We start from the raw sequence: 27,495 nt of genomic DNA, 5'->3' as shown, positions 1-27,495 counted from the left end.
TTGGGTCCAAACTCAAAAATGACAGAATGATTTCAGTTCATATCCAAGGTAAAAAAACTCAACATCACAGCAATCCAAGTCTATGCCTGAACCACTAATGAAGATGAAGCTGAAGCTGAACAGTTCTGTGAAGACCTACAACACATTTTAGAACTAACAGGAAAAAAAAGATGTCCTTTGAAACACAGGGGACTAGAATGAAAAAGCAGGAAGTCAAGAGATACCTGGAGTAACAGGCAAGTTTGGCCTTGGAGTACAAAATGAAGCAGGGCAAAGGCTAACAGAGTTTTGCCAAGAAACACTCATCACAGCAAACACCCTCTTCCAACAACACAAGAGAAGACTCTACACATGGACATCATCAGATGGTCAATATCAAAATCTGACATTATATTCATTGCAGCTGAAGATGAGAATCTCTATAGAGTCAGCAAAAACAAAACCAGGAGCTGACTGTAGCTCAGATCACGAACTCCTTATTGCCAAATTCAGACTTAAATTGAAGAAAGTAGGGAAAACCACTAGGCAATTAAGTCATGAACTAAGTCAAATTCCTTATAATTGTACAGTGAATGTGACAAATAGGTTCAAGGGATCAGATCTGATAGAGAGTGTGTCAGAAGAACCATGGGCAGAGGTTTGTAACATTGTATAGGAGGTGGTGATAAAAATCATCCCCAAGAAAAAGAAATGCAAAAAGGCAAAATGGTTGTCTGAGAAGCCCTTATATATAGCTGAGAAAAGTAGAGAAGCAAAAGCTCAAAGGAGAAAAGAAAATATATACCCATCCGAATGCAGAGTTCCAAAGAATAGCAAGGAGAGATAAAGTCTTCCTAAATGGACAGTGCAAAGACACAGAGGAAAACAATAGAATGGGAAAGACTAGAGATCTCTTAAAGAAAATTAGAGATATCAAGGGAATATTTCATGCAAAGATGGGCACAATAAAGGACAGAAATAGCATGGACCTAACAGAAGCAGAAAAGTTTAAGAAGAGGTGGCAAGAATACTCAGAATAACTATACAAAAAAGGTTTTAATGACCCAAATAATCATGATGGTGTGGTCTCTCACCTAGAGCCACAGACATCCTGGAATGTGAAGTCAAGAGGGCCTTCAAAAGCATTACTCTGAACAAAGCTAGTGGAGCTATTTCAAATCCTAAAAGACGATGCTGTTAAAGTGCTGCACTCAATGTGCCAGCAAACTTGGAAAACTCAGCAGTGGCCACAGGACTGAAAAGGGTCAGATTTCATTCTAATCCCAAAGAAGGGGAATGCCAGAAAATGTTCAAACTACCACACAATTGCAGTCAATTCACATGCTAACAAGGTAATGCTCAAAATCCTTCAAGCCTGACGTCAACTGTATAAGAACTGAGAACTTCCAGATGTACAAGCTGGATTTAGAAAAGGCAGAGGAACCAGAGATCAAATTGCCAACATCCATGGATCACACAAAAAGTAAGAGAGTTCCAGAAACACATCTACTTCTGCTTCACTGACTACGCTAAAGTCTTTTATTGTGTGGATCACAACAAACTGGAAAATTCTTAAAGAGATGGGAATACCAGACCATCTCACCTGCCTTCTGAGAAACCTTGAAACCTTGAGTATGCAACTCAAGGAAGCAATAGTTAGAACTGGACATGGAACAACAGACTGATTCAAAACTGGGAAAGCAGTACGTCACCCTGCTTACTTAACTGATATGCAGAGAACATCATGCGAAATGCTGGACTTGAGGAACTCAAGCTAGAATCCAGATTGTTGGAAGAAATATCAGTAACCTCAGATATGCATATGACACCACCCTTATGGCAGAAGGCAAAGAGGAACTAAAGAGTCTCTTGACGAAAGTGAAAGAGTAGAGTGAAAAGCTGGCTTAAAACTCAACATTCAGAAAACTGAGATCATGACATCCAGTCCCATAAGTTCATGGCTAATGGATGGGGAAAAAATGGAAACAGTGACAGACTTTACTTTCTTAGGCTTCAAAATCACTGTGGACAATGAACGCAGGCATGAAATTAAAACACACTTGCTCCTTGGAAGAAAAGCTATGAGAAACCTAGACAGTGTAGCAGGGACATCACTTTGCCGACCAAAGTCCATCTAGTCAAAACCGTGGTTTTTCTTGTAGTCACGTACGGATGTGAGAATTGGACCCTAAAGAAGGCTGAACAGCAAAGAATTGATGCTTTTGAACTGTGGTGTTGGAGAAGACTCTTGAGAGTCCCTTGGACAGCAAAGAGATCCAACCAGTCCATCCTAAAGGAGATCAGTCCTGGGTGTTCCTCGGAAGGACTGATGTTGAAGCTGAAACTCCAATACTTTGTTCACCTGATGCAAAGAACTGACTCACTTGAAAAGACTCTGATGCTGCGAAAGATTGAAGGCGGGAGAAGAAGGGGATGACAGAGGATGAGATGGTTGGATGGCATCACCGATTCAATGGACATCAGTCTGAGCAAACTCCAGGAGATGATGAAGGACAGGGAGGCCTGGCGAGCTGCAGTCCACGGGGTTGCAGATAGTCGGAGACAACAACAACAAAGCAGAAGCCGGAAGACCTCTCGTGGCCTAGTCTCCAAAGTCACCCAGGTCTCTATTACAATATTCTGTTGGCTAAAAGCAATCACAGTATCAGTCCAGATTCAAGGAGAAGAACTGCCCAAGGAGTTGAATATCAAAAAGCATAGTTCTTAGGAGAGGAAGGGAAGTCTCTGGAGAACATGAGCCACACCAGCCTGTCCACTCCCATCCTGCAGCACCTCTCCTCTTGCAGTTTCCACTCTCACCACACTGGCCTTCCCTCAGGTCCTGTTACTCACCACCCTCTATCCTGCTAAAGGCTTTTGCACATGCCTTTTTTTTTTTTTTTTTCACTTAGAGTGTTCTTTTGATCCCCAGTTTGCCAAATTAACTACTGTGCCACTTTCATGCCTAAATTAAGTCTGAGGAAAGCCTTTCCTGACTTTCCTAACCAGGCTAAATCTTTTCATGATATCTTCTATACTCTCAGGGCACGGGATATATTTTTAGCACGGTCCTCTTCCCCACCGCACTCTGTATTTGTCTGAATGACTACGTAATTTTTGACTCAGTATCCCCCACTAACCTGGAAGAAGAGCCATGTCTGTTTTACCTTTCTTACCACAGAGCCTGGCTAGTATTCCAGTATTTACTTTCTGAATAAATAATAAACAGAAATAAACTAAACAAACGAAATATCTCTGTATAACAAAGTACCCTTTTCCCTACAGAATTATAGTGAAGTAGATAATCACATTCCCATATTCCATGCATAAATAATTAGACAACCCAAATATAAACCATTTTTTCACAGATGCCGTCTCATGAATTTAGATGTCATATTCATTTGCCACATCCTACCTACAAAATTAGCAGATGAAAGCTAGTAAATATAGCAAAACAGAGTAAGTTTTGTGGTATTTTTCTAATCTCCTTTCAAATGAGGCTAAAACACTTCAATTTTAATTTCTATGATTTAAAAAAAGCAGAAAAGTATACCAAATGGAGAGGTGATTTCCTCCTCTACACAGGAAGCCAATACTGATAGCAAAGACCACTAGAAGCATTCCACTTAAAAACGCAGGGGGATTTGATACACAAATAAAACGAGACACGAATGTGAACTGCCTCCCTCTATGTTATCAATAAAGAAGTGAAACTGTCAGTCGCTCAGTCATGTCTGACTTTTTGTGACCCCATGGACTGCAGCCTGCCAGCTCCTCTGTCCAGGGAATTCTCCTGGCAATAACACTGTAGTGGGTAGCCACTCCCTTCTCCAGAGGATCTTCCTGACCCAAGGATCAAACCTGGGTCTCCTGCATTGCAGGCAGATTCTTTACCATCTGAGCTATAATTTGTCTATAAGTAAACACTATCAAGTTTCCATTTGAAATGAAATATTTCATCTTGTGGTGGGATCTCACATGCCTGTTCTTAGAAAGTTACACAAATAGTGAAAGGCTGAACTGAAGGAAATATTCACGATGCTTAGTCACTCAGTCGTGTCCGACTCTCCGTGACCCCACGGGCTGCAGCCCGCCAGGCTCCTCTGTCCATGGGATTCTCCAGGCAAGAATACTGCAGTGGGTTGCCATGCCTTCCTCTAGGAATCGAACTCAGGTCTCCTGCATTGCAAGCAGATCCTTTATCATCTGAGCCACCAGAGAAGCCCAAATATTCACGAGTTATGGCTATTAGCCCACCTATAATTACCCAGACTTTAAAAATTTTTTTTGTACAAGTGGTTAATAGCCATAATATTCACTAGCTATGGCTATTAACCACTTCTACAAAAATTTTTTTTAAAGTCTGGGTAATTACAGATGGTAATTATCATAAGCCAAAGTTCTTTATCAAAAAGTACATTTTATTTCTGGGCTTTTGAATCCCAAGCCTCTCCAACTACTGAAAATATCTGGTCTAGGGAAAGACTGTTTCTTGCAATCTGAAATGATTCAATCATGTCTTTACTTATTCTTTCTCCACATGACAATGTGGATTCCATGAAGGCATGAATTTGGTTAGTTTTGTTTACCTAGAGCAATCTCTGGCACATTGTCCTGACCAATGAATTACTGAATGAGTGACTCACACTGGTCTTCTAGAATCAGATTCTATGTATTACTCAAAATATTTATCAATATTCTTATTTGTTATTTATTAAGAAAAAATATTTTGCCAAAAATGCAAAAAAAAAAAAAAGCCTTTTACTTATCATTTATGCTTCCTGGGTATTACACCATATGAAATTAGTGTCTCTAATTATCTAACCAGTCTCAATGACCAGTTAAGAAAAAAATTCTACAATAGGTGGAAAGAGCTTTTGGCTAAGTCCATTGTTAAGAACAAGACAACAAGCCCAAATTGGAATCACTTATGCAGACCTGGGTTCAATCTCTGGGCCAGGAAGACCCCCTGGAGAAGGAAATGGCAACCCACTCTTGCCTGGAAAATCCCATGGTCAGAGGAGCCTGGTAGGTTACAGTCTATGGGGCCAAAAAGAGTCAGACACGACTGAGCAACTTCACATTCACCTTTCACCTTTCATGCTTCCCCCAGAAATGGAATGTTAACCTAATCAATCAGGAATCTCCTGATCAGCGCCAGTGAGACAACCCGCCTGATAGAGACCTGCCAGCCTCTAAAGAAAAATGACCTTGCCACAATCAATCCACTTTTTGCTAGTATAGTTTCCTCGTCCCACTGCCTTCTGCCTATATTGGCCTTTAAGCTTTGTACTTATAGCTCCTTTCTATATGCTAGATGGGATGCTGCCTGATTCATGAATCAACAAACGAAGCCAATAAGACTTTCAAAATTTACTCAGTTGAATTTTGTTTTATAACACATTGAATTTCTTTGTTTGTTAAAAGTTTTCTGGAATAAAACTTCATTTGCTTAGTGACGGAGCTGGAATTTGTACCTTATTGTGTGATTTCAGAAGTCTTGTCAGATTAAACAACTGCATGGCAAATGCTAAAGAAGTCTACAAGCAGATCCATGAGTATGACCATTTTTGTGGGATAATTTAGCTATTATTTGACTAAAAATTAAAAAAAAAAAATACCAGATAGAGGGCATGAAAATCTGTTATAAAACAGTTTCTTAAATCTAAACTCTGTCTCTCAATAAATTGTCAAATATTTTGTCTTAAAAAGGTGACTTGATAAGTTGAAACAGTCATTAATAAGTATTTAAACCTATTGGAGGCTATAAAATTTAGATAATAGTAAATATATTAACATCAAATTTGCCTGTTAAAGGAAATTCCCCCAAGTGGTCCTCTAACACAACTTTAATGCTGGCCAACAAACATGACTTGTGGGTTTTCAATATGTGAGTATCTGTACCATTTTGCACCTTATTTCTCAACTCATCAATCACACTGAATTATTGATGACTAAACATCTTTTTCCTTTGTCCTGCCTCTTGTTAGGTGTGGATTAAGATCCAGTTGCTGTTTTTAAAGTTATAAAGTGCTCAACAGAAATTTTAAATGCTCGACAAGTTCAACCTGCTCCACAGCTGCTCCAATTTCAGACTTGAACTTAGAAAAAGTTGTGTTACAAGAAACATGATCCAGTCACATTTTCAAAAGCATTAATGTGTGCCTCCTTAAACCACTCACATTTATCCAAAAAAGAGATACATAACCTACATTTGCAAGAGCCATATTTGACCCATCTTTTCTCTAGTCTAAGTGTTTTTTCAGTCTAGCCCTCCATTTCCTATAACCCCTGACTCTGCTCTCCAGTTATCTTTAACTCCTGAGTCTGCCTTATTTCTGCTATAGGCTTAGAACAAGGATAGTTACTGGAATAACTATAGTTTGCTAAATAGATTTCCCCTCATTTTCTTCAGATCCCACTGCCATCAAATTTCTTGACTGCACCTTGAGAAGAGAAATAAAGAGAAATATGCGATGTTATCCAGTCCATTTCAGTCTCAGATAACCATCAAAAATATTCCATCTTGCCTTCTATTCCTTTGCATTTACCACTCAAACTAACACATACTCCTTACAAGCAGGAGTAATAAGGGCAGAGGTTTCAGATGCATTAGTAACGTCCATTTCTTCTGGTAAGGCAACTCCCTGATGGAACGGAGTATGGTGGGAGATGCATATTTTTCGAACTAAGCCCTTTCAAGGACAGACGCCAAGGTTGAGCAGTACTCCGGCTTCTCGGCCACCCGAAAGGAACTGTGAATGACTACGGAAGATCTGCACCAAACCATCCAGATGCAGCTGAGGAGCTGCTGCGAAACAGCAAAGCCCAGCCTGGGAAATTCATGTCACATCCCGTACGTGGGTCAGAAGGGGCGAAATGCAGACCCACAGAGCAAGGATAAGACAGGCTGCAGACACATACATCCCTTACCAGTGGGGAAGCAGGGGCGAAACACACACAGACACACACACACCCCAAACTACACCCCGAGAAAGCCCTCGGGGCGGGGGGCTCCGGGCAGGCAGCCTCCGTCTTTCCCAGCCTCCGCCTCCGAAATCGCGGTCTATTGAACATCCGAGGCTTCCCCCCTGTGAAGTGCAAAGGGCCACGCCGGCCTTACCTCGGGGGCTGCTGTCCTGGAGGTACGGGGGCGCCGTGGGAGTGACACTCCCCGAGTGGGACGCGGACAGCAGCGGCGAGCGCTCGTCCACGCCGTCAGCAGCCATGACTGCGGCAGAGGCGGCCGCGCAGGCCGAGTCCGCGGCCCCGGGAGGCGGTGTCGGCGGCGCGGCCGCTCGGAGGACCGGGCTGTGTCACACGGTAGGAGGCGGCGGGGCGGGGCGGGGAACGGGGGGCGGAGGACGGCGGGGTGGGGAGAGGGGAGGGCCCACTGGGGAAGACCGCAGGAAAGCGGCCAAGTCCCCGCCAGCACAGAGGAGCTAAGGGATGCAAGGGGTACCGCAAGCGCAGAGGAGCTAAGGGATGCAAGGGTCACCAAAACACAGAGGAGCTAAGTGGGATGGAAGGGGTACCAAAACCTCAGAGGAGCTAAGTGGGATGCAAAGGTCACCAAAATCACAGAGGAGTTAAGTGGGATGCAAGGGTCACCAAAATCACAGAGGAGCTAAGTGGGATGGAAGGGGTGCCAAAAGCACAGAGGAGCTAGGTGGATGGAAGGGTCACCGAAAGCACAGAGGAGCTAAGTGGGATGGAAGGGTCACCAAAATCACAGAGCAGCTAAGTGGGATGGAAGTGTTACCAAAAACACAGAGGCGCTAAGTGAGACGGAAGGGTTACCAAAACCTCAGAGGAGCTAAGTGCGATGGAAGGGTCACCAAAAGCACAGAGGAGCTAAGTGGGATGCAAGGGTTACAACTCTTTCCTTTTTGTACTTGACATTTTCTTAGCTAAGGAGAAAGAAGGGGAAAGAGGAAGCGTGAAAGAGGATAAAAAGGCCTGTGGCTTGATGACAGGAAAACTACAGCCAACACAAATCCACGTTTAACTCCTCCAGCGCAGAAAGAGGAGTTCTTTGCTGTCAAACTTGCTGCAGTTATATGAAGAGAGCTTATTTAACCCTAAGAAAGCTTAGGGTTATGAATTCCTTCTCAAGGGCTGCTGCTTTTGTCAGGAAATCATTTTTCAACCTCTGCTGTCCAAGAGGAAGTAGATTTTTGGAGCATCAGTGCCACTCCCTGCTTTTCTTTGTTAATTTTTAAATATGTTTGGTGCTCTAGTAACAGTACCTTATGGAGACGATGCATAGTGTGTTGCCTTTTACAAGTTTCATTTTACAAAATGGATTGTCATGTTAGTTTTGTTTTTGTACTGTGTAGTCTCTGACACACATATGATAATAAGTTTATGAATAATGCAAGACAAAACTGTTTTCTTTAGCTAATGGTTTAAAATAATCTTTCACATGTACAAGAGAACATAAAAAACAAGCTAGGTCACAGTTCTCATTTTGACTTTTGTCTTTTTCTTTTCTTTTTTTGGTGGCTTACTAGAATGGTTTTAAAATCAAAGTTTTGACCATGCCCAGGTTAAAAAAAAAATGCAATGGGAAAATAGTCATTGTCTCAAACCAATAATTTTTCTGCAACAGTTCTGAGTCATTCATCACATATTTATCATGTGATCACCGGTCTGCAAAGATGAGTAGGGCATGGCCTTGGTCTTCAAGATGCCCATGAGGCAGCAGAGTCAAAAACAAATGAAAAATGAGGCTGGTAGTCTTTAAATGGGCTGTGGCTTTAAAGGAGCAAGGGGGAAAGCCAACTGTAGACATTTGAAACTACCTCTTATATTACATGCCCTCTAAAGATGTTCTTTATTCTGAAAAATCCATTTAGGCGTCAGCTGGAAATTCTGAGGGAAAATCAAAGTATAATGTTTTCTATCATGCAACATCTTTCGTGGGTCAGTAGTATCAGAATACAATAACATATAAGGATTCCTATAGGATATAATCAAAGGGCATTTATAGGTCTCCGAAACCTGGAATATGAGGGCTCAAGATATAGCACTCCCTGCAAAAGTGAACACTTAACAAAAGAAACAGCACTGTTTTTACATTTGCAGCCTAGAAGCTGTGGAGATAAAGAAAACTTTAAGACGAATCAACAAAATCCTATTTCTGTAAAGTCGGTCCTCCATATACATGGGTTTCCACATCCAGAGATTCAACCACAGTTCAAAATTTTTTGAAAAAAAGATTTCAGAAAATTGCAAAAAGCAAAATGTAAATTTGTCAGGTTTAGGCAACTGCATATCATCTACATTGCATTTACAAACATTTACATATTATTTACATTGTATCAATATTAGGTATATTGCAAGCAATCTAGAGATGATTTAAAGTACATGGGAAGATGTGCACAGGTCACATGCAATACTGTGTAATACTGTGCCATTTTATGTAAGGGACTTGCGCATCCAAAGATTTTGGTATCCTTTAGGGGTGGGATGGGATGGTCTGGAACCAATCCCCCAGGGACAGAGAAGGACAAAGGGCCACTGTAGTGTCTTATCCTGTCACCTGTCACACTTTATTGTAATACCATGTTTACATTTTCATGACCCACTCACCTTTTACCCCCAGCTGCCTTTGTGAGATCAGAAACCAACTCTATCTCATTCACTATTAATCTCCAGTATCTAACACAAGGCACAGCACATTAATAAGCACTCAGTAAATGCTTGCCAAATAAATAACAAGTGAGTGTATGAACAAATCCTTCACAGTCCCAGAATCTTACTAAAATGAATCATTAACAGGAAAAAAGTTAAAAGAGTATTTCATGACATTTTGATATCAGAAGATGAGAGTTTTGCCCTTTGACTATGTTATTGTTCAGTTTTATCTTTACAACTAGAGTTCTGCTATTGCCCAGGTATAATGATCAGTATCAATTTTTTTCATTCTTTATTTCTTTATGTGATTTCTCTATTCATTTCAGAATTCATTTGAGGATGATACAGTTAATGGGTATGTTGAGATTATATTTGCCACAATGTCAAATTTTACCAAAAATAAAAAAACTTTTTTTAGATGACTATCACTTCATTCTAGTTTAAAGATAATATTATAGTTTATGGTTACTCAGTAAATGTTCAGTGGTGGTGGTTTAGTTGCTAAGTCGTGTCTGACTCTTGCAACCCGGTGGACAGAGGAGCCTGGCAGGCTACAGTCCATGGGATCCTCCAGGCCAGAATACTGGAGGGGGTTGCCATTTCCTTCTCTAGGGGATCTTCCCAACCCAGGGATCTAACCCAGGTCTCCTGCACTGGAGGCGGATTCTTTACCAACTGAGCTGCCCACAATACTGAGGAGAAGCCCAAAATACTAATCAATCGAAGACATTTTATGATTATGATGTTTTGCCATCACTATTTACTTTCACTTTTGGAATAATAGCATGGTATAAGCAGATATGTCTGTACTAACAGTATGGTATAGGCATCTTTGTGCATCTTGTCATCTAAATCAAGTCCAGGTTTAGACAAAGTTCTTTGAATATGATTCTGCAGATTCAGCTCCTTGGGTGCAGCACCCGTTTATTCAGAGAACCATGAACTGAAAAAAGACAAATGGTGTGCCTTCCTCGTCTCCGTCTGCTTCAGTCTCCAACATTTAATAGTGAAACTGAAGAGGATGACAGCCATAAACACGCCCGTTTCGTCAGGGGAGGGGAGGGAGATGACTTGCATTTAGAATGGAAAAAGCATAACATACGCTGAACCACAGAATTCTGAAATCCAGTTGAGCATATGTCACTAGCCGCCTTCCACTGGAGCCAGGGAACGCTCCTTTATTAGGGGTGATTCTGCTCCCGGTGCCCCCGCGCCTCCTCATCTATTGCTGTCCTTGCCTCTTTGCTCTGCCACTGAGTTCTTTCTTGTCCACAAGTTATAGCTCCTGTTTGCAGCTGAGTAGCCTCTCAGCCTACCTCCTGTCTAACACTGGAGGCCCAGAGGCCTCTTTAAAGCTGTGAACTGTCTGTTTTCCTTTTAATCCAAGTTGATAAACTCCATTAAAACCTTTACAGACTTCCTATAAATCTGACTAGGGTTTACTTCCTACTCCCACAGCCGCAAACATAATTCTTTATGGAAGTGAAGGTAGGCCAGATTTGAGACCCTTCAGATTTTCAGAAATTCCTTTTCTTAGCTAAGGAAGTCTTCAAGTCACTGCTTGAATCTTTCCGATGCCTTAACAAGGGGTTTTATAGCCATCCCTTGGATTAAAATTTTATCCTGAGGCCATTTCTTATTTAAAAATCTCTTACTGGACTTTTCTGAGCCCTCTGCTTTTCCTCTAAATACTGTTGTAAACTCCAAGTTCTTTTTTTGTTCATCTCTGTGATAGGCAAAATAATGACCCCTCAAAAGATGTCTACGGCTAATCCCTGGAACCTGGGAAACCTTACGTGGTAAAAGAGATTTAGCACATGTGATTATGGAATGCAGATCTTACAGTAGGGAGGCTATCCTGGATTATCCAGGTGGGCCAGTGAGTCTTTAAAAGCTGAGAACCTTCCTGGTTAGCAGTATTCACAGAAGAAGGAGGAGTGATTAGAAGTGTGAGAAGGATACAGCCTACCGCTGCTGACTTTGCGGGTGGAGGTAGAGTGTGGGTGGCCTTTAGAGCTAAGAGTGACTCTCAGCTGACAAGCAGCAAGGACGTGGGGATTCCAGTCCCACAGCCACAAAGAAGTCGATTCTATAAACAACTTTAATGAGAGAAGAAGTCGTGAGCAAAGAGGAACAAAAAGCATCACTCATCACCCACCTATACAAGGGGTAAGCTGAAACCCACTGCAGTCTCTCCTCAGAGGAATCCAAAATGAAAAGCAGGATGAGGCACTCTGTGCTTGGGATAAACAGGCCCCTAGATAGACGTACGTCTCAGGAAGAATTTCAATAACCCCAGGTTCTTGCATCTTCCATATATAGAAAAGCACTAAAATCATTAACCTGAGATGTCTGTTCTTTGTAATTAGCAATAATCTTTTACCAAGATTTAAGCTTGACTGTATTTCCTAGTCCCTCCTCCGCACCCCACCCCCCAAAAAAACATACATATTCTGGCTCTTGCTCTACCTCTTTGGAGCACTTCCTCAGAGCTCTCTCCCAGGCTACAATCCTCAGTAAGACTCTGAATAAAACTTAAACTCACAACCCTTTATGTCCTGTGGTTTTTCCAAGGTGACATACAGATCTTCCCCTAGAGCTTGTAGGTAGAACACAGCCCTGCTAATCCTTTGACTCTGGTCCAGAGAGAAATACTGGACTTCTGACCTACAGAACTATTAAGTTAAAACAAAATAGAAACCAAGCTTGAAAATCCCACAAGCAGACAAAAATCATTTAAGTTACATAAGCAAAATAAATCTAGCTTATTTCATGGACAAAAGTAAAAATCAACTTAGGGTTTTTCTTATAAGTGACTTATAATCATCTTCCTAAAATGGTATAAGATAATCGCTTTAACCAAGCCTCTACTACCTGGAAACCCCCATTGTAACACCCAATTACTGTAAAAGTTAAACAACTTTCTTGCTTCCACTTTATAAGATCATCCTGTGACGTCATGCCTCTGAGCTTCATCTCAGTGTTGGATCTGAAGACTCCCAGTTTGCAAACTATCCTCTTGTACAACAAAAACTCTACTTAATATTATTTTAGTTATCTAGTTTTAATTTTTATTATCCCTAGACATTGACAGAATTATAAAATGATAAACTTATGTTGTTTAAACTGCTAAGTTTGTGATAATTTTTATGGCAGCAATATAAAATGCCACCTCTTATCAAAGACAGATAAATTAAGCTAATTATTACTTTCTGTATCGTGGATGGAAATTAGCGAGATCAACAAGTTCATTATGTGCATTTTCTACCTTCCAAGTTACCACAAGCAGTAGTTCATTGGTAAACCTCTGTTATCACTTCTTTGGAGCAATTTCCTCCCTGCTTTTATAGCTTCTACTAACAGTTTCCTCTCTACACCTTCCAGCATTTCCAGTCTCCCTGGTCCTGAAGATGGTGGCATACCATATACTTGGGTTTTGTTAGAGCAATACTAATTTCTGTTACATTTGTTTATTTATTTGCACTTTAAGTACCAACCTCTGTTGGATTTATCTTTTGCTTTGTACTTCCAATACCACTTTTTATTGCTTTGTAAGAATCCACCATCTTACAGCTTAGTTGGTTAAAACAGCAGTGTTTTACTTTTCAGAAAGATGCATTCATCTGGTGGATGAGCTGGGTACTAAGAAAGTTGCATTGGCTGAATCCCTGTCTCCAAATGCACTTTTACCCTGGGTTTCTTGATTCCATGTCAGTCTCAAAACAGTGAACCAGGAGGGCAAAGGCACATGCCGCCAAGGCTTCACAAGCCCAAGGTTTTGGAATAAGTACAGTGTTACTTCTACCATATTATATTGGTCAAAGCAAAGCACAAGGCCAGCCCACATTCAGACAGGCAGAGGGATAGATTCAGTCTCTTGTTGGAAGATGCGGCATGTTACATGCAGAGGAGCATGGATGCAGAGAGGTGTGATTCACTGGAGGTCATTTTACAATCTGTTGCAAACACACAAAATATTTTGTGTTAAAAAAAAATCATTAAGAAAGACAAAGGAGAGTTCTTCAAGGGACATGATGCTTTGGAGAAGTTCGATTTGAAATTCTTTGCTTCCCTCTGTCTCTCTCTCCACAAGTCAGCACTGAGGAAAGACCAGGTGAGGAAAACAGCGAGAAGACAGCTGCCTGCAAGTCAGGAAGAGAGTCTTTATCAGAAGCTGAGCTCCTGCTCTTAGACTTCCATCCTTCATTTCCAGCTGTGAGGAAAGAAACTTCTGTTGTTTAAGCTGTCTGTGGCATTGTGTGGTGGCAGCTTGAACTAATGCAGTCTACTAGAGTAAAGCTACTTTGTAAAAATCCTTCTAGCCCTTGGAGGCACACATACACACACTTCATAGAGAAACCTATTTGAGACCATAGAAGCAGTTGATTCATGTAAAAACACATTTTATGCTAAGAAACCTACTTCTCCCATGTCTTCAGAAGCCAGCTGTGTTACTGAGCTGGACCCTGTGGGACCTTCCCCACCATCCTCTGCTTTAGCTTTTCTCTGAAGCACCTAGGTAACAGTATTGGCTGCACAACTCCTGAGTTGTTCTGCAGAAGTGAAATCCCCCCACCAAATGGAAACTGGTAACTACTCGATGTCCAGGAGCACATAGCCCTGGGCCTCCTGGAGCCTAAGGACTAATAAAGTTAACCCCACCACGCTGTTCCCTCACCATCAGCCAGTGACCCTGTGACCCCACCACCACCTGGCATTTAAAAGTGTTTTGCCAAAACCCTTTGGGGAGCTCAGGGCTTTTTAGGGCGTGACCCACCAGTCTCCTTGGTTGGCCCTGCATTAAACCTTTCTCTGCTCCAGACTGACGTTTGGGTTTGTTTGGCCTCACTGTGCATCAGGGAATGTGTGGGAGTGTGTGTGTGTCCCCAGGAGCCTAACATTGCACGCTGGTCCCCTGCCCTCCCCCACCCCTCACCTCCCTGCATCCCCCGCACCCCCCCTGTCTCCCGCCCACCCTCTGGTGTTTGGGGTGGTCCTGCTCCAGCCTTCCTTTTCAAGGGGAAGCCGAGCGAACGGAGGATCGGGATGAGCGAGTCTCAGATTTCAGCAGTGATCGCGACAGTTCACAACTTAATAAACGGTGATGAGGTTAAAAAAAAAACAAAACTTGAACACATAAACTCACGAGAACGGTTCCGGTGAACGAGTGAAAGTGGTTCTGCGCCTGTGGCAGGTCGACCTTGGCCGGGGCCAGGCCCTTTCCTGAGCCCCCTGCAGCTGCTGGAACCCGTTTTGCTCCAGGGATCTCAGAGGGACTATCCCCAGCGGGCACCAGCCACCCGTGGCGTGAGGCTGTCTGGAGCCTGAGAAGGCTGGATCTGCAGGCCACGTTTGGTGTCTCTGGGAGTGACTTGCTCCAGTTTGCTCAGGTTGGGAATTCCCTCCACTCCATTCTGGCTGCTTCCTTTGTGAGAAGTGGGCAACTTGGTCCACGCTCGATCGCGAGCTGGGCCTATGTGTTCAGAGGCCTCCATCTGGGAATAGAAGTGGAATTTGAGATTATACCCCCTTTGATTTTTTGTTTTTGTGACCATACCTTAGTTGTTGTTTGTGTTTTTCTGTGTATCATTTTGGGGTGAGCCACTTGTGCTTCATTCTTTTTGGGGGGAGCCAGACTACTCTGGAGCCTCTGTTTACTTTTAAAAAAGATGCACAATGTAAGATTTATGAAAAGCTTTATTTGGGGCAAAATGAGGACTGCAGCCCAGGAGACAGCACCTCAGAGAGCTCTGATGAACTGCTCCAAAGAGGTAGGAGGGAAGGTCAATATATGTGATTTTGGGGAAGGGGAGGTTCATGCAATCAAGCACTTATCTTACAAAAGATTTTCTGCTAGTCACATGGAGCTGAAGTCACCATGAAGGCATTTAGTGCTTTTCTAGATGTGAGACAATGCAAGGATTGGGCTTGTAATGTCAGATCCTGAAAATACCTAACCATTCCACTAGTTTTCCTGGAGCACAAAGTGCCTCACTCCTGTTATCCACCCCGAATTCCCTTCAGGGTGTGTGGAAGGTCATCAGCTGTAGCAGCATAGGAGTCAGTTTCCCTCAGAGGTAGATGGCAAATGCCCTTAGCAAGTGACCATTTGTCATTGACAGGGCCCCCTCGTGTTCAGAAATTCGACCATACTTTGGGAAGCATTTCATGACCATTTCCTCCCATGGGGCTAGAAAGGCTCTTTCCTAGGTCTGGTGAAGATTTTTCTGATAGGCCACTACTGGACTAAGTCTTAATAGTCAAAGATCTCTGGATACCTATCTTCTAGCTATAGAACAGGGAGATGTTCCCTCATATTGCATCTTCCCATATCTAGATTTGCACGACTATAATCATTGATCACATACCAAGCTGTATATAGTCATCATTATTTTTCTTGGAGGCTCAGTTAGATATTTGGTAATTGCAAGAAACAACAATCTTGTAAAACAAGTAAATACCAGTAACACAGCTAGCCATATTATTAAAGTCATAAATGAGAATTATGTGATTAGGAACTTCCATTAGGTGGAGCCCAGTATATCCTTAGGTTGTTTGAGTTAGTCTATTCTGTACCAATCTTTATTTTTTATTTTTTTAGGGAAATTATACGTTGGCACTCCCAGCCCAATTTCCTAGTGTTACTAAGCTGATTATCTTTAGTATAATTTAATTGTTCCCAAGATAAAGGAGAGGGACCTTAAAATGTAAATGACCACAGTCAGGCGTTAACCACATCAATCAATCCCATAATGGTTGGAGGTTTTACTCCTTGGCTGAATTTTTGCTTATTGTTCTGATTGAGCTTGAGTAACTTTGGAAGAAAATTCATATTTCTGGCCATGGTCAGAACAGGCATTACTAATTGGCCAGATGAGAGGATCCTTTCTACTAATATCAAGAGAAGTCTAAACAGAATTGAACTTTCTTTCTTCTAAATAAATTTCCTAAAGGCTGTCTTCTAATTAGAGCCTTGGAGTTGAGTGAAGTGCAAAGGTAATTTAGAAACACTTGACACAGGTAACTGGCCGAAAACTCAATGACTGGCTTCCCTGATAGCTCACTTGGTACAGAATCCACCTTCAATGCTGAAGACCCTGGTTCAATTCCTGGGTTGGGAAGATCCCCTGGAGAAGGGATAGGCTGCCCACTCCTGTATTCTTGGGCTTCCCTGGTGGCTTAGCTGGTAAAGAACCCACCTGCAATGAGGGAGACCTGGGTTCGATCCCTGGGTTGGGAAGATACCCTGGAGAAGGGAAAGGTTACCCACCCCAGTAGTCTGGCCTGGAGAATTTCATGGACTGTATAGTCCATGGGGTTGCAAAGAGTTGGACATGACTGAGTGAATTTCACTTTAACTTTTTAACAATTGGATAGATTTTTTTAAAATTAGCATAGGGTCATGTTCATGATAGAAAACTTTTGATTCATATGTAAAGGTCCAAGAAGTCAGGGAAACATTGTAAATGATCATATGAGTGAGGTCCAGCATCTTGGGTAAGCTGTCTACTTCTGATGTTTTCTCAGTTCTTTACCAAATTACTATAAGTCATAATTAGTTTGAAGAGAAGGTTTTCTTTACACCTGGAAAACACAGATCCAGATCAGTAACTTTTCAGATGGAAACCATAAAAGTTATAAACCTATTCACCAGTTCATTCAGTCCTTTTGTTAACCTTTTGTGAAGCCATCAAGTTTCACATTAGTTTCCTTTAATTTCTTACCCAGGTCAGCATTATGGTCTGAAAGTTAGAAACTTGTATCTATGTAAAAGTCCTTTCTATAAATCTTCTTGAGAGGAAGCATTTTTGCAAAGGAATCAGAATAAAACAATAACTGTATATAAGGACAAAAGTCTTAAGGCGTGTTTAAAATCTGGTTATAATGCAGTTGACAAAGAAACTTGGTTACTGTAGTGACAACACTTTAAGATAGTAACTATAATTATGACTGATAACATTTTTTACCAGCGTATATCAGAATTTTAAGAACTCCATATTGTTCTAGGATATCTATACTAGTGACATTTACCATTTAATGTAACCTGAGATTTATTAACTCATTTTACAATCCTTCCTGTGCAATTAAACATACTAAATGAACTTAATCAGTTTAATATCTCTCTTTCAGATGTTTCAGGGGCCCTTTGAGGCATCCCAAGTTAGCTAGAGGTTAAAAGGGCTTCATTAGAATTTGATTTAGGAAGTTTCGTCAATAAATATCAAAAAGGGTTTATAACACTCAGTCAGATAGGATCACAGGTCATTGTGAAATAGTATATATTGCTTAGCCAAAATAACAATAAAAGATTTCAAAGGCATATACATAACAGATCATTTAAGAGGTAATGAAACATAAAATTTATTATTGAAGATAGTTCAACATCTGAAGAAAGCTTGTCCTCTTCACAGACAGAAAAGCCAAATTCAAGTTTTGCACCAGCTTACTTTTAAATTCATTTACTCAATGAAATTTATTTTAAGCTTAGTCAATCCTGACCATGCACAAAACTCTTTTATTAGGGTCAACTGCCCACAAACATTTTTTATCACTTTCTGTATTCATAACTTTGTTTTTCCATTCAGAAACAGACATCCATGTCAAACTCACTTCCTTTTCCCTTAACAAAATGCAATTCCATTCTTCATACCTTTACTAAAACACACATTCTATTTTTCTTCAGCAACCATGAACAGTCCTTTAAACTAACATTCCATAGATTGGTCAACATAAATATCACTGATAATTTCTAAAAAAACATTTGGTTTCTTATACAGAATGCCTCAGAATGGCACCAAACATATTCATTAATAGTCCAAAGTCACTTTGGTTTCTCTGTAAGAGAAAGTTAGTGTTCAGTAATTGATGTTTCAGGGTCTTATTATATTTGGAAATGACCTAGCTATTCAATAATCTTCCATCACTTAGTTTAGGATAACCCTAGCAATTCAAGTTACCAAAATCTAGATAGCATATTAAAAAGCAGAGGCATCACTTTGCCAACAAAGGTCCATCTAGTCAAGGCTATGGTTTTTCCAGTGGTCATGTATGGATGTGAGAGTTGGACTGTGAAGAAAGCTGAGTGCCGAAGAATTGATGCTTTTGAACTGTGGTGTTGAAGAAGATTCTTGAGACCCTTGGACTGCAAGGAGATCCAACCAGTCCATCCTAAAGGAGATCAGTCCTGGGTGTTCATTGGAAGGACTGATGCTGAAGCTGAAACTCCAATACTTTGGCCACCTCATGCGAAGAGTTGACTTGTTGGAAAAGACCCTGATGCTGGGAGGGATTGGAGGCAGGAGGAGAAGGGGATGACAGAGGATGAGATGGCTGGATGGCATCACTGACTCGATGGACATGAGTTTGAGTAAACTCCGGGAGTTTGTGATGGAAAGGGAGGCCTGGAGTGCTGTGATTCATGGGGTCGCAAAGAGTTGGATGTGACTGAGTGACTGAACTGAACTGAACTGAGAGAGACTATTTTAGACAGAAATTTCTGTCCAACGTTCTTAATAGAGCTTATCTGAAAGTTCTTATCTCATTTACATTTTCTTTCCCAAGAAGTTTCTTCACTTCGGGTTACTTTCTTTGGTGACAAATTTATAACAGATATAACAAGATTTTATTTGACTTATATTAAACCTAGGAAAAATGAAAATACTATGCTTGATGTTAATGGCTCTTAGACATATCAATATTAATTAGATCAACAAACAAACATTGATTTGCTCTTGTTGTTCCGTCACTCAGTCGTGTCCGACTCTTTGCAAACCAATGTGACAACACGCCAGGCTTCCCTGTCCTTCACTATCTCCCAGAGTTTGCTCAAATTCATGTCCGGTGAGTCAATGATATTATCTGACTATCTCATCCTCTGCTGCTCTTTCCTCCTATGGTCTTCAATCTTTCCCAGCATCAGGGTGTTTTCCAGTGAGTCAGCTCTTCACATCAGGTGGCCAAAGTATTGGAGCTTCAGATTCAGTATCAGTCCTTCCAATGAATATTCAGGGTTGATTGCCTTTAGGATGGACTGGTTTGATCTCCTTGGTCTCCAAGGGACTCTCAAGAGTCTTCTCCAACACCACAGTTTGAAAGCGTTAATTCTTTGGTGCTCAGCCTTCTTTATGGTCCAACTCTCACATCCATACATGATCACTGGAAAAACTGTAGCTTTTACTACATGACCTTTGCTGGGAAAGTGATGTCTGCTTTTTCATTTACTTCTAGGTTTGTCATAGCTGTTCTTCCAAGGAGCAAACATCTTTTAATTTCATGGCAACAGTCACTGTCTGCATTGATTTTGGAGCCCAAGAAAATGAAATCTGCCACTGTTGCCACATTTCCCCCTTCTATTTGCCATGGAGTGATAGGACTAGATGCCATGATCTTAGTTTTTTGGATGTTGAGTTTTAAGCCAGCTTTATCACTTTCCTCTTTCACCTTTATCAAGAGGCTCTTTAGTTCCTCTTCACTTTCTGTCTTTAAAGTGGTATCATCTGCATACTTCAGGTTGTTGATATTTCTCCTGGCAATCTTGATTCCAGCTTATGATTCATCCAGCCTGGTATTTCCCATGATGTACTCTGCATATAAGTTGAATAAGCAGGGTGACAACATACAATCGTGACATACTCCTTTCTCTATTTTGAACCAGTCCATTGTTCCATGTCTGGTTCTGTTACTTCTAGTCCTGAGTACGGACTTCTCAGGAGGCAGGTCAGGTGGTCTGGTATTCCCATCTCTTTAGGAATATTCCACAGTTTGTTGGGATCCACGAAAAGGCTTTAGCATAATCAGCGATGCAGAAGTAGATGGGTTTTTTTTTTTTTTTTTTTTTGTAATTCCTTTGCTTTTTCTATGATCCAAGGATGTTCGCAGAGATCGGATTCTCTGGTTCCTCTGCCTTTTCTAAATCCAGCTTGCACATGTGGAAGTTCTCGGTTCACGTACTGTTGAAGCCTAGCTTGAAGGATTTGGAGCATAATCTTCTGGCATGTGAAATGAGTGCAATTGTACTGTAATTTGAACATTCTTTGGCATTGCCTTTCTTTGGGATTGGAATGAAAATTGACCTTTTCTAGTCCTGTGGCCATAGTATGATAAAATGATAGTGTAGTTTTCTCTTTAATCTTTGTTGGAATGTAATTGATTTACAATGTTGTGTTAGTTTTAGGCATACAGCAAAGTGAATCAGTTACACATACACCCACTTTGTTTATTATTTTTTAACTTTTTATTTTATATTGGAGTATAGCTGATTAACAATTTTGTGATAGTTTCAGGTGCACAACAGAGTGACTCGGCCACACATATACATGCATCCATTCTCTCTCAGACTTGCCCCCCATCCATGCTGACACATACCTCAGTAGAGTTTCCTGTGCTATATGGCAGGTCCTTGTTGATTATCCATTTTAGATACAGGAGTGTGTACATGACTCTCTCATAAACCCTAAGTTTCCATTCCCCCCGCCCTCCCCCCAGTTAACCATATGTTCCTTCTCATAGTCTGTGAGTTTGCTTCTGTTTTGTGAATAAGTTCATTTGTGTTATTTCTTTTTAGATTTTGCTTACAAGGGATGTCATACAATACTTCTCTTTCTCTGTGTAACTTACTTCACTCGGTATAACAATCTCTAGGTCTACCTGTGTTGCTGCAAATGGCATTATTTCATTTTTTTAAATGACTAATATTCCATTGTATATATGTACCACATCTTCCTTTTCCATTCCTATGTCAATGGACATTTAGGTTGCTTCTGTGTCTTGGCTATCCTAAACAGCATACAATGAATATTGGGGTGCACATATACTTTTGGACAATGTTTTTCTCTGGATATACACCCAGGAGTAGAATTGCAGGGCCATATGGAAGCTGTATTTTCAGCTTTTTAAGGAACCTTCATACTGTTCTTCATAGTGGCTATACCAATGTACATTCCCACCAACAGCGTAGGAGGCTCCCTTCTCTCCACATCCTCCCCAGCATTTATTGTTTGTGTATTTTTTCATGATAGCCACTTGGACAGATGTTAGGTGATATCTCATTGCAATTTTGATTTGCATTTCTCTAATAATTAAGACTCTTGAGAGTCCCTTGGACTGCAAGGAGATCCAACCAGTCCATCCTAAAGGAGATCAGTCCTGGGTGTTCATTGGAAGGACTGATGTTGAAGCTGAAACTCCAATACTTTGGCCACCTGATGCGAAGAGCTGACTGATTGGAAAAGACCCTGATGCTGGGAAAGATTGAGGGCAGGAGGAGAAGGGGACGACAGAGGATGAGATGGTTGGGTGGCATCACTGACTCGATGGACGTGGGTTTGGGTGGACTCCGGGAGTTGGTGATGGTCGGGGAGGCCTGGTGTGTTGCGGTTCATGGGGTTGCAAAGAGTCAGACATGACTGAGCGACTGAACTGAATCATTAGTGATATTGAACATCTTTTCATGTTTCTCTAGGCCATCTGTATGTCTTTTTTGGAGAAATGTCAGTTTAGGCCTTTGGCCATTATTTATCTTTTTTATTGAAGGATAATCACTTCACAGAATTTTGTTGTCTTCTGTTATTGTTTTATTGGATTGTTTGTTTTGGTAATATTAAGACTCATGAACTGTTGGTAAATTTTGGAGAATATTTTATCCCTGTCTTTTGGTTGTCTTTTCATTTTGCTTGTGATTTCCTTTGCTTTGCAAAAACTTTGAGTTTAATTAGGCCTCATTTGTTTGTTTTTTGTTTTTATTTGTTATTCTGGGAGATGGGTAAAAAAAGATATGATTGCAATTTATGCCAGAGTGTTCTGCCTGTATTTTCCTCTGGGAGTTTTATACTGTCTGGTCTCACCTTTAGGGCATCCCTGATAGCTCATTTGGTAAAGAATTTGCCTGTAATGCAGGAGACCCTGGTTCGATTCCTGAGTCAGGAAGACCCACTGGAGAAGGGATAAGCTACCCACTCCAGTGTTCTTGGACTTTTCTTGTGGCTCAGCTGGTAAAGAATCTGCCTGCAATGCGGGAGACCTGGGTTCAATCCTGAGGTGGGAAGATCCCCTGGAGAAGGGAAGGGCTACCCACTCCAGTATTCTGGCCTGGAGAATTCTATGGACTATACAGTCCATGGGGTCACAGAGTCAGACACGACTGAGTGACTTTCACTTTTCTATGTATTCCCGACAGCTTTTCTTAATCTCTTCTGCTTCCATGAGTTCCTTACCATTTCTGTCCTTTATTGTGCCATCCTTGCATAAATGTTCTGTCGATATCTCCAATTTTCTTGATGAGATCTCTGATCTCTAGTCTTTCCTATTCTATTGTTTTCCTCAATTTCCCTGCAATGTTCATTTAAGAAGGCCTGCTTCTCTCTCCTTGCTATTCTCTGGAACTCTGCATTCGGTTGGATGCATCTTTCCCTTTCTCCCTTGCCTTTCACTTCTCTTCTTTTCTCAGCTATTTGTGAAGCCTTCTCACACACCCACTTTGTCTTCTTGCATTTCATTTTCTGTGGGATGATTTTGGCCGCTGCCTCCTGCACCACATTACAAACCTCTGCCCATAGTTCTTCAGGCACTGTGTCTACTGGTCTATTTCCTTGAAGCTAGTCGTCACCTCCGCTGTAGAGTAATGGATTCGATTTAGTTCATGCCTGAGTGGCCCAGGTCTTCTCTGGTGGCTCAGTGCAGTGCAGGGGACCTGGCTTCCGTTCCTGCGTAGGGAAGATCCCCCTGGAGGAGGGCATGGCCGCCCACCCCAGTATTCTCGCCTGGAGAATCCCATGGAAAGAAGAGAGTGGCAGGCTACAGTCCATGGGGTCACAAAGAGTAGGGCATGACTGAGTGGCTAAACCTACCTGCCTGAATGGCCTAGTGGTTTTCCCTTCTTTCTTCAACTTAAGCCTGAAGTTTGCGATAAGGAGTTCATGATCTGAGTCACAGTCAGATCCAGGTCTTATTTTTGCTGGCTGTATAGAGATTCTCCATTTTCAGCTGCAAAATATATAATCAATCTGATTTTAGCACTGACCATTTGGTGATGCCCATGTGTAGAGTCATCTCTTGTGTTATTGGAAAAGTGTGTTTGCTATGACCAGTGTACTCTCCTGAAAAAACTCTGTTAACCTTTGCCCTGCTTCATTTGATACTCCAAGGCCAAACTTGCCTGTTACTCCAGGTATCTCTTGACTTTCTATTTTTGCATTCCAATCCCTTATGGAGAAGTGGACATCTTTTTTTGGTGTCAATTCTAGAAGTTCTTTTAGTTCTTCATAGAATCAATCAGCTTCAGCTTCATTTGGCATTAGTGGTTGGGGCATAGACTTGGATTACTGTGGTGTTTAATGGTTTGCCTTGGAAACAGATCATTCTGTCATTTTTGAGACTGCATCCAAGTACTGCATTTTGGACTCTTGTTGACTACGAGGGCTTCTTTGTTTCTTCTAAGAGATTCTTGCCCACATTAGCAGATATAATGGCCATCTAAATCAATTTGCCCATTTCCATCCATTTTAGTTCACTGATTTGCCATCTCCTGCTTGACCACGTCCAATTTTCCTTGATTCATGGACCTAACGTTCCCGGTTCCTATGCAATGTTGTTCCTTACAGCATCAGACTTTATTTTCATCACCAGACACATCCACAACTGAGCGTGATTTCTGCTTAGACCCACCAGATTCTTTCTTTCTGGAGCGCTTAGTAATTGCCCTCTACTGTTCCCCAGTATCATATGGGACCCCTGTGATGTGTGAGGCTTATCTTCTGGTGCCGTAACTTTTTGCCTTTTCATACAGTTCATGGGGTTCTCTTGGCAAGAATCCTGGAGTGGGTTGCCATTCCCTCCTCCAGTGGACCATACTTTGTCAGAGCTCTTCACTATGCCTAGCGCATCCTGGGTTGCACTGCATGGCGTGGCCCACAGCTTCACTGAGTTATGCAGGTCCTTTTGCCACCATAAGGCTGTGATCCACGGAGGGATTTTTTTTAGTGACGGGTTAAAGAAAAAATTTCATGAAAGAAGAAGAAAAGTAATTTAGCAAAAAGGATTTGGAAATGGGTGAGAAACGAAAAATGTGAGATTTTGAAACATTGTAACTTAAAATATTTGAACAAGGTAAAATAGAATATAAATCAGAAGACTTCTTAGAAAGTTAAAAGACCAAAAGAGAAAATTCTTTAAGGTGTTTCTTTTTATTTACTGGCATTCTATTATTTGCCACTGGGTAAAAGCTCATTGAAGAGACAAGATCTGATCTTTCATCTTATAATCATGGCTGAGAAATATTGAAGGTAAGATGTAAGAAGATATTTCTATAACTGTTGAATTCAAAGATAAAAGAAGCCTTAAGTGCTCTTTTACCTGCCTTTACTATTGCTTAGTGATTATCAGCTCAGGTTTGATTTATTAAAATGTTTACTGAAGGGCTTCCGTGTGCTAGGCACCATACCAGGCAATGAGAACACACCTGTGAAGAAGACAGATCTAGTCAGTCCGGCTCCACGGACGTACGTCCAGGTGCAGGATGCAGAGAAGACAAAAATACTACAGAGAAGAAAAATAAGGCACTTGCAATAGAGAATGAATGTAGAGGACTGTGAATTACTTTAGATAGAGTGGTCAGAGAGTGATAACAGATGTATGTTTGCAGTGTTGAGAAATCACTGTTTCCAAAGGTATCCATTCCTGGGAAAAAAGCATGGTAGTTTAAAATACCAAATTCCAGATGGCTTAATCAGATTGTAACAGAGTGTGGCACGGATGAGACTGGTGATGGCCCTGAGATGTATACTAAAACCTATACACTTATTGAGAAACTAAAGGGTCGGAACTCTTAAATTCGGCTTGCATTTTTAAAGATCACTCCTATTGTGTTATAAAGAATGAACATGAGAGAGGCATGTTTTTGTAGTACAGGTGAGAAATGATTAAGGCTCAGACTTAGACAGGTGCCAGTGGATGGTGAAGAGGGTGGATTGATATAAGATATAATTAAAAGGTAGGACTTAGTGATTTGTTGTAAGTAAAGTAGTCAAGAATGATACCCAGGATTTTTCTCAATGTATTTATTTTTAACAGAAGGATAATTGCTTTACAATATTGTGTTGCTTTCTGCCATGCATCAACAGGAATCAGCCATAGGTATACATATGTCCCTCCCCCTTGAAGCTCCCTCCCACCTCCCACCCCATCCCACCCCTCTAGGCTGTCCCAGAGCCCCATTTGTATTCCCTGAGCCACAGAGCGAATTCCCGTTGGCCGTCTATCTTACATACGGTAGTGTATATGTTGGGTGTCCCAGGTGGCACTAGTGGTAAATGCAGAAGACTTAAGAAATGTGGGTTTGATCCTTGGGCTGGGAAGATCCCCTGGAGAAGGGCATGACAACCCACTCCAGTATTCTTGGCAACAGAATCCCATGGACAGAGGAACCTGGCGGGCTACAGTCCGTAGGGTCGCAGAGTCAGACTCGGCTGAAGTTCTTCACGGACACACGCAGCGTATATGCTTCCACACTACTCTCTCCATTTGTCCTACCCTCTCCTTCCCCCTTCTCCCCCCATGTCCGTAAGTCTGTTCTCTATGTCTGCATTTCCGTTACTGCCCTGACAATAGGTTCACCAGTGGTACCTTTCTAGATTCTTCATATATGGGTTAATATACAGTATTAGCTTTTCTCTTTCTGACCTACTTCACTCTGTATAATAGGCTCTAGGTTCATCCACCTCATTAGCACTGACTCAGATGTATTCCTTTTTATAGCTGAGAAGTATTCCATCATATCCATGTACGCAGCTTCTTTATCCATTCATCTGTCAGTGAATATCTAGGTTGCTTCCACGTCCTATCTATTGCAATATTGCTGCAATGAACACTGGGGTACATGTGTCTCTTTCAATTATGGTTTTCTCAGGGCATATGCCCAGTAGTGGGATTGTTGGGTCATATGATAGTTTTATTCTTAGTTTTTAAAGGAATCTCCATATTGCCTTCCTTAGTGGCTGTATCAATTTACATTCCCACCAAAAGTGCAAGAGGGATACCCAGGGTTTTGATGTAAGTAACTGAGGACAGTGGTGTTATTTATTGGTTGATTTGTTACAATTTACTGTATGTCAATTATACCTCAATAGATAAAGCTTTAGAAAGATAAAAGGTTAAAAGAAGATGCTATCAGAGAGGAAGCAGGGCTGTGCCAGTGATTCAGCAGGTAAGGCGATCGGCAGTGTCTTGAGGGAGGTGCTATATACTTGATGGCAGGGGCGCCATGTAAGTTTTGAGGCACCTTTGACAAGGTGAAACATGTGAATTTTTACCTGAATAAAAGACCAGCTTTACAAGATTTGTGAGTATTTTTCCCAATTCATAAAAGTACCTTGAGAAAAACTTCTGTGGCAAGAAGAAACAGAAAAAAAGATCAAAATTGCTAAGGTCTGGGGTTGGGGGTCGATGGGATCAGACATGAATGTAGGAACAAAAATAGGTGGGGTCTTCTAAGATATAGAGTGATGCCATTTAGTGAGTTCTTAAAAAATCCTGAAAATATGCAAACTTTTTCAAAAAAGAACAAAACCCAAAAAATCTGGAGAAAAATTTAGAGGACTTTAAGTACGTTAAGTCTGAAGTACCTGTGGGACAATCCAAGTGAAGTCAACCGGTAAGCTGTATATATACGTCTGACCCTGGCACTTGGAAGAAAGGTTCAGTTGGCACGTAGATGTAGTAATTGCAGCCATGGGAAATGAAATTGGCAGAAAGTGTAGAGAGTGATAGATGTGCTTGGGCCAGAGCCCAAAGGGATCCAGCAAATTTTAGTGAGTGATAGAGAAACAGCAAAGGCGAAAAAGCAGGAGAGGGTGTGTCACGGAGGCCAGGGGAGGAGATACACGA

General features: G+C 41.4%; 1 protein-coding gene across 1 annotated transcript in view; it reads right to left on the bottom strand.

The window, feature by feature from the left end:
* PIP4P2 (phosphatidylinositol-4,5-bisphosphate 4-phosphatase 2) overlaps positions 1-7,309 on the bottom strand; it is a 63,029-nt gene extending 55,720 nt beyond the window's left edge. Inside the window, exon 1 of the mRNA XM_043880322.1 lies at positions 7,103-7,309. Coding sequence (XP_043736257.1) covers positions 7,103-7,208 — 106 coding nt within the window. The 5' untranslated portion in view covers positions 7,209-7,309. The remainder of the gene's footprint in view (positions 1-7,102) is intronic.
* Between the last annotated feature and the right edge of the window lie 20,186 nt (positions 7,310-27,495).

This window comes from Cervus elaphus, chromosome 21 (genome assembly GCF_910594005.1).
Source record: "Cervus elaphus chromosome 21, mCerEla1.1, whole genome shotgun sequence".
NCBI classification, from domain to species: domain Eukaryota; kingdom Metazoa; phylum Chordata; class Mammalia; order Artiodactyla; family Cervidae; genus Cervus; species Cervus elaphus.
Note: the sequence above shows the minus strand (reverse complement) of the source record. Positions and strands in the feature narration are given on the sequence as shown.